At 36.0% G+C, this 13599-nt stretch overlaps 2 protein-coding genes across 2 annotated transcripts in view; one reads left to right on the top strand and one right to left on the bottom strand.

Annotated features, from left to right (window-relative positions):
• LOC140163439 (bridge-like lipid transfer protein family member 2) overlaps window positions 1-13599 on the bottom strand; it is a 201694-nt gene that overhangs the window by 73649 nt on the left and 114446 nt on the right. The gene's annotated exons all lie outside the window — the stretch shown is intronic.
• Window positions 1052-11846, top strand: LOC140164282 (uncharacterized). Its single transcript, XM_072187553.1, has 4 exons — window positions 1052-1192; window positions 4467-4611; window positions 5113-5894; window positions 10897-11846. The coding sequence occupies exons 3-4, from the start codon at window positions 5123-5125 to the stop codon at window positions 11814-11816; spliced, it is 1692 nt and encodes a 563-aa protein (XP_072043654.1). The 5' UTR covers window positions 1052-1192; window positions 4467-4611; window positions 5113-5122; the 3' UTR covers window positions 11817-11846.

Genomic DNA, 13599 nt, shown 5'->3' with positions numbered 1-13599 from the left:
TCACAGCAGCCCTATTAAATCTCGACGAACAGTGCAGTGTCGATCTTCATGCCCTGCTTGAGTCGAAACTTCAAGAAAGTTTGCCAGCGGAAGATCAGGATCAACTCCAAATCATTGCATTTTTAGTAGGGATATTATAAGCTATTATAGTATTTTTTTTAAATTAATTGTTTGGTTTAAAAATGAATAAGCAAACTTGAAAAAAGAAGACGGAAGATTATAATAAAATTATGATGGTTTTTTGGTATCGCCCTTCGTTCTCGTGTCACATTACGCGCCATTGGGGAAAACCCCGGCAGTTCGACCTAAGGATTCAGTATGATTGTTGTGCGCAAGAAATAAAAATTAAAGTGGTCTCGAGCTCAGAATTTGATCTTTCACAGTTTTATTTCAAATAATATTTCTTTTAATGAGCTTGTATTACGACATCAACAACATGATTTAAAAAAAAATCTTTTTCACTATAAAAAATAATGAAGACACTTTGATTCTTTGGAGCTGATTTATTTTTAGCTGCACTGGTGCATTCATCCGCGCTTTAATTTTTTTTATTATTATTTATTTTTTATTTATTTCATGGCTAAATAAATCACGTTAAATATTTAGCATGAAATAAATTATGTATATTCATCATGAATATTTTTCTACCATTTTTTTATTAGCAGTACATGATTAGGGCTATGAATTTTCACCAACCATGCCAACGAAATTTAATTCAATATCGCGATCGGGGAGAACATCAATGTTTCATTTAATATTTCGGTACACTTCCGGTTTTTTATCAACAAGCAAGATGCTGGCTTGTTGATAAATATTGCAATTGTCGAAGGTTAGCCGCCGTGTGGACACTCGTCGTTGATTAGGGGATTAAAAGTTACCATCGATGATTAGTAACTATCGATGATAAGGCACCGTCTGAACATGGCTAATATTTCTTTTTCACTGGGAAATTCCCATGACATATACATATACAGTTGTATCACTCAATGCACAAATTTGTTCAAGGTTCATACATGATATTATTAAATGATCCATGCCCACTGACCTGTGCAGTCAACAATAGTGCAGCAATAGACAGTGAGGTTTGGAAAAAACCCACAGAAAACCATTTAATAGTACAAATGTCATCATCAATCATGGTAGGGTTAAAGCTATTTAAGACTCGGACTGGAAGAGCTATACATTAACATTGGTGAGTGTGCTGGGGTTACATTTACCTCTATTTTTTCCACTAAAAAGTTTTGAAATCTCATGCCAAATATTATATGATTTCACATTGTTTTTAATGCATATGAATTGAGCCTGCATGTACATGTGCAGTGCAATAATTAATAACACACACTTGCAGTTGCATCGTATATTATGGACACTCAAGTCACTTGTGTTTTGCTTTATGGGTTATTATTTCTTCAAATGTAGACACCATTGTAAAAAATCATTATAAGGTGTGTTTTGATGGTAGCCTACTTTCGAATGTAACTTGAATCGACCCAGCAATTAAATTATGCTACAAGCGAGTGTGTGTCCACACAGGACTTACTTGTAAGCCAACTCAAAAGTAAGTGTGACCTTCACTGGTAAATTATGCCATGATTATGCATAATCACAATAGGATTGGATCATGGGTCATGCTTACATATATGTGAGTAAAGCAGTATGCAGACTTTTTATTATACGTAAAATATTGTATGTAACATATCTACATTATTTAATCTATTGCCATTCTATTTCTAGTAATGTTTAAGTTCTAACGAATGTTTGATGACGTAAAATCGATAATATATTTCTGCTAGATATTATATGTACGGTACGTAACATATTATCGATTTTTCGTCATCAAACATTCGTTAGAACTTAAACATTACTGGAAATAAAATGGCAATAGATTAAATAACGAGATATGTTACATACAATATTATACGCCTAATACTGAGTCTGCATACGACTTTTACATGCAAGTCTTGTTCACGCTGGCCTTACAATTGAATGTAGCTCGCTGCATGTAAGATATCTTACATGTAAATTGTCAAAAGTAACTTGCATGTAGCTACATGCGAGTGCGTTTAGACGGGTACTACTTGTAAGTTTACATTCGAAAGTACTTACAAGCGACTTTACAAGCGATTGTCTGAACAAGCCTATTATTGATCCATTTACAACCAACAAAACAGGCGTTAGTGTTGTAGGTCATTATATAGTGTGCAACGTGGCTGAATCATTAAAATGCTAGACAACCCATAAAATAATTGTTCGCTATGTAAATAAATTTATTAAACTGCATAATTTATTAAACTGAAGCTAGTTGGGCATATTGGTATCCATGTGCCCAGCTTATTTTAACTTCTGCAGCTGAAAATAATTCCTACATGTACATGTATGTGTGTTAACATACACGTGTTAATTGGGGCTGAAGAAAGTCTAGCGTTTTGCAGACAGAAAGCTACCCAAGGTGAGCTAGTTTTTACTGCTGTTGAGAAACAAGATTCGTTCAATATACATATATCTTATTTACAATGGATTACCAATTGTATGCTTTCTGCAAACAGCGTGGTGTGCATGATTTTAGATCGATGTTGTTTGCTTCAAATGTCATCGGATCAGCTGTTTGCATGCATAATTTTGCATGTATAGTCTTGACTATAGTCCTGTCCACACGGTGGGCTGTTTCCTCAAGCACCACATTGCTCAAGCACAGACTCAGGGAAATCTGCCATCTGAACACTTTCAAGAATTCCAGTCCTCAAGTTTTTCCCCAAATTTATCCCCGAATTAATCCCCTAGAAATTTAGGGGATTTCACAAGTTCCCCGAGTGGTGCTCGAGCTCTACTGCTGTGTGAAAGATACATTTTGCGATCCTCGAGCACTGAGCTTGGCCTATGCATGGTGGTGAAGTTTCATTGCACTACGTTAGATGTACATTAAAAATTGCAATTGTTGCTCGATCATTCTGCCTCTTCTTTCTCAACAACTCTCTTCTCCCAATCAATGGAATCGATGCCAAATCTAGAACATCATCACCACTTTCCATCATCCCCCATCATGAATTTAAGTACAAACAAGGGCAAAATGCTCTTCGCAGATCGTGACATTGCAATCGCAGTAATTGGTGCCTTTTGATTTGGTGGTATGGTTACGTTCTGCCGAGTTATAATTAATAACTTTATTTATACACCGTAAAAACCGTGGTAAAAACATGTTCAATTTCGCGCGATACTGCAGAGGTCACATTCAGCTTTCGGTTGTAATTCTCGAACTGACGTCATCAGGCATTGCGAAACTCAAGGATTACAGACCACGACGGAGTCGTGTGGACACGCACTTGTGGATTGAATTAGGGATCACAATCCTCGAGGATCCTATGACCGTCTGAACATGGCTAGTATCATATGATAATAATGTGACACGATCTGCTCCATGGGGCCAAAAGAGGTCTAGCATACTTGGTTCTAAAGTTATGAGGTTTTGTGATGTGTATTTTCTTATGTATTTTATTGTTTTTTACTCCATATTTTTGCGTTTATCTCCATTTCAAATTTACCGCCTTTGGCCCCCATGGACCAGATCGTGTCCCATATGAATGCTATGATCCTGGCAATGGTGACTGTAATTATACAAGTGACATTTTCAGCCATTTTGGTTTATTGATGGCCACAAATTTAAAGAAAATTTGCTTTTTAAAAGAAAGCCTATTTTTAATTTTTTCTCAAAAAATTATCTAAAAAAGTTAAAGTAAACTTGGCAAAAAGTTGGTATAATTTTGGGTTTCTTTTTTGTCAAATCTAGTTTCACAACCACCTGCTTTCGCGGCAGCCTGCTTTTGTGATAATTTGTACAAGAAAGTAGACGATTTGACCAGGATGATCCCCAATGAACCCAAAATGACCTTGCCATTTTTTGTCTCATTTTGGTGGTCGTTCCCAACAAATTTTATGAACCTGTAACAATCTATGGTTATGACTCTGGAAGACCACAAATGAACCCAAAATTACCTTGGCATTTTTTGTCTTGCAAGCAAAAGGTACACTTTTTGCACATTTGTTAGAGCACATCAAAGTCTACTGAACTTTTTCTAATTTTTTTAAACATTTGTTGTAGACCAAAATATACACCATTGTGTGCAATTTCTTGCTGAAGAGTGACAAAATTGCTTTTTCAATATAAAAAAAAACATTTCTAAATTCAATTTATGAAAAGCTAACTGAAAAAATATTACCCCATACTGATTTTTTTTCTATGTTCACAAAAAAGTGTATTTTTGTCATTTTTTTAAAAATCTGAACATTTTAATTTAAATTTAAAAAATCTGACATGACCATAGGATTCCTCAACCTGCTTCCATTCCAAAAATGTGTAATTTAATATAGTTTGGACTTAAGCTTAAGAAATAATGAAGTCGGAAAAGGTCATGTTCTCTCCCATTACTCTAATGTGATGATGCTGATGTTTTTTTATTAAATCATTGCAGATAAAGGACATGGAAGAACCAGTTGAGTTTGACAATCTCCAATTTTATGAAAAAAGGCGGCGGTGGAACTTTCAGTCATGTAACATTCACAAAGCCATTCAAAGGCTTTGCAGCAAAGAATGCATGGGATTTGCAAGAAAGTGAGGTAAACATCATGCACAAACTTCAACATCCAAATATAGTACTCATTTTAGCGTTTTACAAGAAAGGACCAATAAAATCTCATTCTCCTTGAGTATGCATCTAACAGTTCAACTTGAACAAACATGCACAACTGCTGACTTAGTATGCTAAAAAATGTGTACAGCACTGGATGAAACACCTTTCATACTACCACAGCATTTTCAAGGCGTTGCTTTGCGATGCCGATATATCGATTACTTTTTGCCGCAACTCAACGCAACTCGTCGCATTTCCAAGTTAAAATATATTTAACTTTATTGCGATATCGCAATGCAGTAGTTTGCAGTACGATGCAGTGCGGCAACACACCGCACCGCAAAGCAACGCATTGCAAATGCGGTGGTAGTATGAACGGACCTTTAATCTTGTGCCACAGACACATCAAGAAGAAGAAGCCCTTGTAAATTTAAAAATGACATCTTACTAGATAAAATAATTCTGTTACTTCAAAAAACAATTACAGGTAAGACAATATGGATGAGACAGTTGATTACAACAATCTGCAGTTCCATGAGAGACTCGGAGAAGGCGGCGGTGGAACTGTCAGCCGTGTGACATTTACGATGCCATTCAAAGGATACACTGAAGCTGCAGCAAAGAGTGTATGGGAGATACCAAAAGCTGAAGTTGGGATAATGTGCAAACTCCAACATCCAAATATAGTACCATTGATAGGATTTTATCAGCATGGACCAGTAAACATCATTCTTCTTGAGTATGCACTTAATGGATCACTGCATGATTATCTCAAAGATCCCTCTAAGCCCCTATCACAACAGTTAATTCATAAATGGTTAGGTGAAGCTGCTGATGCACTTGAGTATCTACATGGCAAAAATATTCTTCACAGAGATATTACGCCCGGAAACTGCCTTCTATTTGATGACAATATCTTGAAACTATGTGATTTTGGTATTGCCCGTGAACTTGATCGTTCTCAGACCACTTCAGAGCAGAGAGGAACTTATCGCTACATGGCACCGGAAATCCTCAGAGGAAATGAACAAGGAAGAGGTATATACTCCAAGCCATCAGACATCTATGCATACGGCATGGTGACTTTAGAGATTGTTACAAGGAAGCCACCTTTTGAAGGGATGGAATGGCAAACAGTGGCATTTCAGGTATGCCAAGGAGTAAGGCCCAAAATACCACTCCAATGTCCACTGCATTTATCACAATTGATACAACACTGCTGGCGTGATGATCCAAAAAGTCGACCCACTATTGAGGATATCAAAGAAGGTAAACAACATTTTAATGTTTTTATTCACCATAATTTACTATAGATCTTTCAATCAATTTCAATGGTACAGGGTGTCCAAAAAGTCTTGATACCATTTTGAACCGTCATATCTTTCACTAGGATTAGCTGAAGGGAAATCAAAATACATATTTGGAAAGAGTAAATTCATGCATACCAAACATGATACATTTTCCTTCCTTAATACGATATACTTTGATTGATTGATTGATTTTATTTGGTACTATAAGAATAACATACAAATTACACTACATATACAGTATTATTATAACAAAATAAAATATATTGCACATCAAAATTGTATAACGAAATTACAAATCAACACAAGTACCAAGGATAGCCAAAAAAGCCTTGGGAAAAGCTTATTTCCATTGGGGTCCTTTACATGACCAATGAACAATACACCTCAAATGGGATGTGTCACTGGTAACCAAAAATGTGCATTTCTCATTGAGAATTATGAAATCGATTTTTAGACTTCGCTCTTCACCTTCTTTACTAGTAAAATTTCACCAAAAATCCTATTTTATTCTGTTATGATATGGTTGATGATGATAGATTGAAATAATTTCTTCATAGACTTCCCAATCTAACAATGGTTATATTAAAGCCAAGAATTTTCTGCTTTACAAATGCTAAATTCCGCTTTTCTCCGCTTTGTAATTTTAGCACATTTCTGACATAATAAAATTTCACAAGAATCTTACCAAGAATAATAATAATAATAATAATAATGTGAATTTCTAATGCGCACATCTCCACCAAATCAATGGCGCTCAAGGCGCGATACATAGATTAACTTTAACTACAAAATAAAAATTAATTTACATTACAACTTAATCTACACTGATCGGGTATCATGGCTGCAATGGGAGGTAGGACAGGCGTTGTACGGTAAATCTATGACGGATTTTACTTTATTTCGATGAATTTTGAAGACCCATTTCATTTAGTATTTTATTTATTTCTTTTCAATTGTATTTTTTTTCTTTTTCTATGTCATTTTTACTTATTTTAAAAAAAAATTTTCTCAGAATTGCGTTTTCCGCTTTACCTCCGAATTCCGTGATTTTCGCGGAATTTCCGCAACGCGGAGAATTCTTGACATTAGATTATATATTCAAATAGTAGTTTCAGCCCTGGCCCTAATCACACTGATGATGAAGCACCAACTGAAGATCAAATGTGGCAATTAATGTTTAAAATATGCCTCGACTTTGGAACACTTTTATGGATGGTGGATACCTTCAAAATATGCCTAAGAATACGCCTAACCTTAGACATCTAAGATGCAATCTTAGACGTCTAAGAAATTCGCGGTAGACTTAAATCAACGAATGACAGGACCCGAAATCCCAAGCAACCAATCATCTTAGGCGTATTCAATTATTGACCAATGAAATCTTAGACGCCTAAGATTTTACACGCCAAAGATTTTTCTTAGACGTCCAAGATTGACCATTTGCCCGTGACTAGTGATGGACGGTATCGCAAATTTGATCAAAACGTACGACGGAAGCTGTAGAGATGCTCTCACTGGCGCCTGTTGTTGTTGGTCAGACCATGATGCTGCAGGCTGTGTTGGCATGGTTGGCGGTTGTGCTATTTGGTCAAACTGATCTACTACATGTAGGCCTACCTGATACAAAAATGGGGCGGCGATTAGCCATAATTCTGCCGGATTATAATGGCATTTCCCTGATAATAGTGAATAAAATATTCGAAACTTAGGCCTATATTACGGTGTACCATCTCCGCCAATTCCCCCTTATTTAATTCCCCGATTTTGTTTAATCCCCCCTTTTTTATTCAATTCCCCGATTTTTTCTTAATTCCCCTTTTTTATTTAATTCCCTGATTATTTTTTAATTCCCCCTTTTTTATTTAATTCCCTGATTATTTTCTAATTTCCTTTTTTTTATATTCAATTCTCCCATTTTTTTTTAATTTTCCCCTTTTTTCTTTTTTATTTGATTCCCCCATTTTGTTTATTTCCCCCTTTTTAAAAATCAATTCCTTCATTTTTTAATCCTCCTTTTTAAAATACTAATATCTTTTTTTTTCATTCATTCATTCATTCATATTTTTTTCCAAAGAATTTTATTCTTTTTGGAATAATTTTCCCTTTTTTCATCCCCCTATTTTTTAAACTATTAACATAGTTAACATATCAAATAGTTTAATAGGAGGGCGGGTCAGTGTAGTGGTCTTCTCACTCGCTTCTCACCACTGTGGCCCGGGTTCAATTCCTCATGTGCCACATGTGAGTTTGGTTGCCGATCCATGCTCGTCCTCGCAGGTTTTTCTCCGGGTGCTCCCGTTTTCCTCCTGCTTCTAAAATCGGACTTCTTTCCATATCCCTGTCCCGTCATATCTGGAGGCATCCCTTGAATTTAGTAGCCTCTGAGCACTATTGGGTTTAGCCTGGCTTCGGCCGAATGTTATAAATAAATAAATAAAAATAAATAAACAATTTCCCCTTTTTCAATTCCCTTTTTAATATTAACTTTTTTTTTCTTCAAATTAGTTTATTCTTTTTAAAATATTAAATTTCCCCTTTTTTAATTTCCCTTTTATCGTTACAAAAATACTGGTAGTTGTCCAAGAATCTGCTCGCTCCACGCTATGTTTGCTGGTCTTCATGTGTTCCTTTGTGTGACTGACAGACCGCATGGTCAGACCCACTGTGTAGAAGTGTGTTTATTAAACACCACTGACCATGATAGCCTGAGTGTTAGGGAACAAGCCAAAAGTTCGATGAAGCCCAATAAACGAAAGTCCTTTCGTTAGGGAGGGAGGGGGGGTTAAAAAGTCCGATTACGTTTGTAAAGAAATAGTTAAAACATATGTCAAAGTTGATATTTTTTTTAAGGATTACATATAATTATACATTGTAAAATGTTAGTATTTTCTGAATTACGATATTGACATTTTACAGTGGTTGCTTCAATAGGATTTCAACTAAATATAGAGTGCAGTACTCGCAACCTGCAACTTGTAAGTCCATTTTTTTAAAGCAGCTGTAGGCCTACCGCACTTTGATTCTTTTTTATTTGAAAATCCAGCAGGTCCTAATTTTTAAGAAGAAAGATATTTCGAAATAAATGGAATTATTGTTTCTTACACGTGATCAATATCCTAGCAATGTTGCACCCCTCCACAACCCCTTCGACCAAAGCGACGGCCATATGCCCAATGAATATGGGTTGGAATTTTCGATATTTGACACTTACATTTAATAGAAGGGTTAGCCTTCTAACGAAAGGACTTTCGTTTATAGGGCTTCATTGAACTTCTGGGTTGTTCCCTTAGAGCCGTAGACTTATTTCAAGTCACAGGACTAGTAAGAATATTTATGATCGATCACTGCGCATGGTATCTGTAATACGAGCTGCTAGAAGTCTTCTAATTAAGGTGCTTTGTGAGCTAGGCGAGCTATCACATTGGCGATACTGTCCACCACTAAAATATCAATCTTAGGCGTCTAAGATTTCATTGGTCAATAATTGAATACGCCTAAGATGATTGGTTGTTTGGGATTTCTGGTCCTGTGATTCGTTGATTTAAGTATACCGCGAAATTCTTAGACGTCTAAGATTGCATCTAGACGACGTCCAAGATTGCATCTTAGACGTCTAAGGTTAGGCGTATTCTTAGGCGTATTCTTAGGCGTATTTTGAAGGTATCCGCCATCCATACACTTTAAATGGAAAACAATTGGTTGTTTTCCTTGGGTACAATAAGCAGAATGACACTTATGTTCAATGTTGACCTCCCTGTCTTGCGAATTCTTAGTCAGTGGGAGTGGTCTAGTTCGTAGACACATAATCTGATTGGACAATCGCATGATTTCGGGTGCCGTCTATCAGGCCGTAGATGACCCCATGTCATCATGAGTGTTGATAACGCGTAACACGCTTGTAGAGGTGTGCGTGTGTACCGCGTTGTATGCGTAGACTAATGCAGAATATGCGCACGCGCTAGCAGTACGCGCAAAAAAATATGTGAAGTTGTAAACAAGTTTTGTTCATTTTATAAAAAGGGGAGTTTTTATGATGGTAACTTAGTTTTTGCTTAAAAAATAGTTTACAGTTATTAAAATAATATTTAACTGACTAAGAATGAGAATAAACGATAGGAATTTTTGTTTTTACTATCCTCTACCTATGATAGACCACAGGCAGGTCTAATAATTTTATCGCCTATCACACGGTAGAGGATAGTAAAAACAAAAATTCCTATCGTTTATTCTCCAATTATTGCAAAGTTATGTCATTACTGTCTTGGTGCAGGAGTCTTTTGACAAAGCAGAGAATTGAAGGAAGGAATAGTACACAATTTCAGAAGATAGCTTTTACAGGCTTGATTTCTGAATAAAATCAAAGCAAAAGTACACATTTCTTGGTGTTGTATATCATCTTGATAGTATATTTTTAAAATACAAGAACTGTTTGAAATTACAACTGAATTGAAGGGGATGGGGCATTGATCTAGAATTTAAGAGGTAGTGGATACTGGGATCCGGAGATGTGCTGTAAACATTGCACGGTTTTGAGTGTAATATGTTTAACTGTTTCACTGTAGATCATTTATTATGTTAGTGGGTTTATATGCCAAATTTGATGTCAAAATAATTGCACGAGTTTTGTTGTCAGTTGCTGTATACTAGAGTTATGAACATTTAAAATGGTATCGATACTTTTTGGACACCCTGTATTTCCATCCCAACAATATCCATGATCATTGTGATAAAATAAATAAGAAACTATCAAATAAACAAAGACAAAGCAAACAAATCAACCACTCCCCATTCTTTTATACCTAATTATATTCTTTTAAAATTGACATTCTTGACTATTATATTGTAGCACTGTTTTTAGTATGAGGCAAACTAATCTTATTATTGACTTTTTTATTTGCTTCAATTGGGACCAAATTTTGTGTGAATAACAGTTGCTGCAATCTTTCATATTTATTATGCAGGACTACACAATATATCAGAGACTACTACTACAAGGTATACTAGGAGGTCAATAAGGATCATGACACCAGTCTTCACAGCAGAGAGAGTACAATGCTGTCCAAATGGGAATATGCTAGTTGGTGATGCAAATCAACTGTATATGCTCAATAGCGATGGGAAATACATGATACAACTGACATCACCTGAAGCAGAAAAAGACAAACAGATAGGTATAGTACAGGATATAGCTGTGTCATTACAAGGATATATTGTAGTGATATGTCGGTTCAGTAGGTTTGTTCATGTATTCAACTCAGATGGCACACATCTTCACTGCTTTTCCATCTTGGCAACTGAAGAGGATCACAATGCAGAGGTCAACCCAAGATGTGTAGCGATAGATAGGGAGGGGAATGTACTGGTGGGTGATGTGAAAAGGAAACTGATAACCATCCATACATGTCCTGAGGGTAAACTAGTCAAGAGAATTCAATGTTGCATTGCTGGTTTACAAGTAGGTATGACCATCAATAGTAAGAATCAGATTGTGTACAGCTGCAGCTGTGAGTCACCTAGTTTGATATGTAAAGTAGTACATGTAATAGATAATTCAGGCAATAACATACTAACCTTCAAACCCAAGATAGATGAAATGTCTGGTGATGAGACTGATGCAGGGTGCATTTTGATTATACATGTTGCATGTGATTCTAAAGACAGTATCTACGTTGCCATGTGTATAATTGATAGACAAGATAGCCCAGTGCCCAACACTGGCCACCTCCATCAGTACAATCCTACATATGCATACATGAGATGCATTGATAAAGGGATTGAAGAGCCCTGGGATTTGGCAATAGCACCTGATGGGTCACTGATCATTGCGAATGATAACTCCCTACTCATTTATGAATTAGACAAGAGAAGCTTGCTCAACTAATTGTTTATGGGGTGTTGCTTTTACCAGAACATGGATGTATAGGATAATGGCCAAGGATTAGAGCGTGAGTGGGTAAGAATGGCTGAGCCGCGAGCGGCGGCCATTCTTACCCACTCACGCTCTAATCCGCGCCATTAACCGACTTAATACACACCTATGACGTCGCTATTGTTTTACCGCTCCATTATTTTTCACGAATGGAGTGTTATTGAAATAGGTTGCTCTTTACAAATTGATCAATTACTCATTGATGCGGACAATACACTAATATAATGATCGTATTAAATTTTAGGTGCGAGTGCAAAAATAGTCCGACTCAGCTTTATGTAAAATTTCTATAGAAATTCCCATCATATCACGATCCAGGTGTTTAGTTCAAATCATCCGTAACCACCTTCTTGAATTATAAAGATTTAAAATGTTTGTTACACAAATTGAATAAACGTAGATTCGTAAAATCATTAAAGTGATTAGACCATCAATAGTTCTTTATGCCCACTTCTAATGTATTAACTGTTGAAGTAGTTGCGTTTAGGTGTTATTTTGCATAATAAGGAAAATTGGCAAAAAGGTCATATAGCATGTATAGGCTCATATGAAATGGTCATTACAGTTGTCAACCTCAAGAAAACTACACCTATCGCTATACCTGAGCAATGATACTCTTCTCTGTGAATTGAGTTTACGATTTTGGAACAACCATGCAATTATGGACACTATTGTTTATCTTGGATAATTTTGTGATGGAATCATTCCGAGGATATATAGGCCTATCGTTGATTAAGCAGCAGAAGGACCAAAATCAGGTACGAAAAGGTATGAAAATTTTAAATATACTACAACACATTTTACCTAGGCCTATTGTTGTCCTTGAACTTTGTCGGCAAAAAACAAAACAAACTTCGCCGCCTTCGACGCTTGAAATAAAAGCCACCTCAACTTCCAGTCCCCTTCCGAAATCAAATGGAGCGTCCCTAACATTGTAATATTTAATTACCGTAAAATGGGGTAACTTCGGTAAGCGGGTAACTTTGGTCGTTCAAATATATTTTTTATTGGTCATATTTCCGTACAGCAATATTGTTTTTAGTCATATTTGGTCTCAATTTGTTAAGAAATATATTTGGAAGAAGTCGCTCATGTCCAATTTCTTTGAAAGTTTTTTGACCAAAAATGAGCATTTTTTACATTTTTGTCAGACAAAATAAAAATCGATGTTTGTGAGCAAGGATGCGTGCTTGCTTAATTTTGCATGGGGACAAATGTCACAAAAAACAAAACCTTGCCCATATACAGCGAAGATCAATTTTTGTCATTTTCTTTTCTTCATGGAATGTAATACTCTGACCAAAGTTGCCCCAAATGCGGGTAACTTTGGTCAGGCTATTTTCAACCCCTAGGGCACCCTTTCAAAATTATTCAAAATCTTTTTCAACTTCAAGGTGTAGAAGGGAACCCTAACGTCATAAAAAAGAGATAATTAGAAATATATTTGATTTTGTTTGGAAGCAGTGGTTTAAAAACTCTGAAAAGTGCCCAAAGTTACCCGTTTTACGGTATCGGATAGGCCTACTGATCGATGTAAGTAAATATTCAAGCATGCCAAAATACCATCAGATGAAACATCAGATATACTAATGACAAATAAAAATTATACAGAAAATAGACCTACTGTGGCTTTTATCATTATTAAACATGCCCGAAGAGAACGATTTGAAAATAAACAGATTCATAGGCCTAAGTTGATACAGAATGTGTATTATGTATATGTAGCAATGTTGCC

The sequence above is a fragment of the Amphiura filiformis genome, chromosome 11, assembly GCF_039555335.1.
Source record: "Amphiura filiformis chromosome 11, Afil_fr2py, whole genome shotgun sequence".
NCBI lineage: Eukaryota > Metazoa > Echinodermata > Ophiuroidea > Amphilepidida > Amphiuridae > Amphiura > Amphiura filiformis.
Note: the sequence above shows the minus strand (reverse complement) of the source record. Positions and strands in the feature narration are given on the sequence as shown.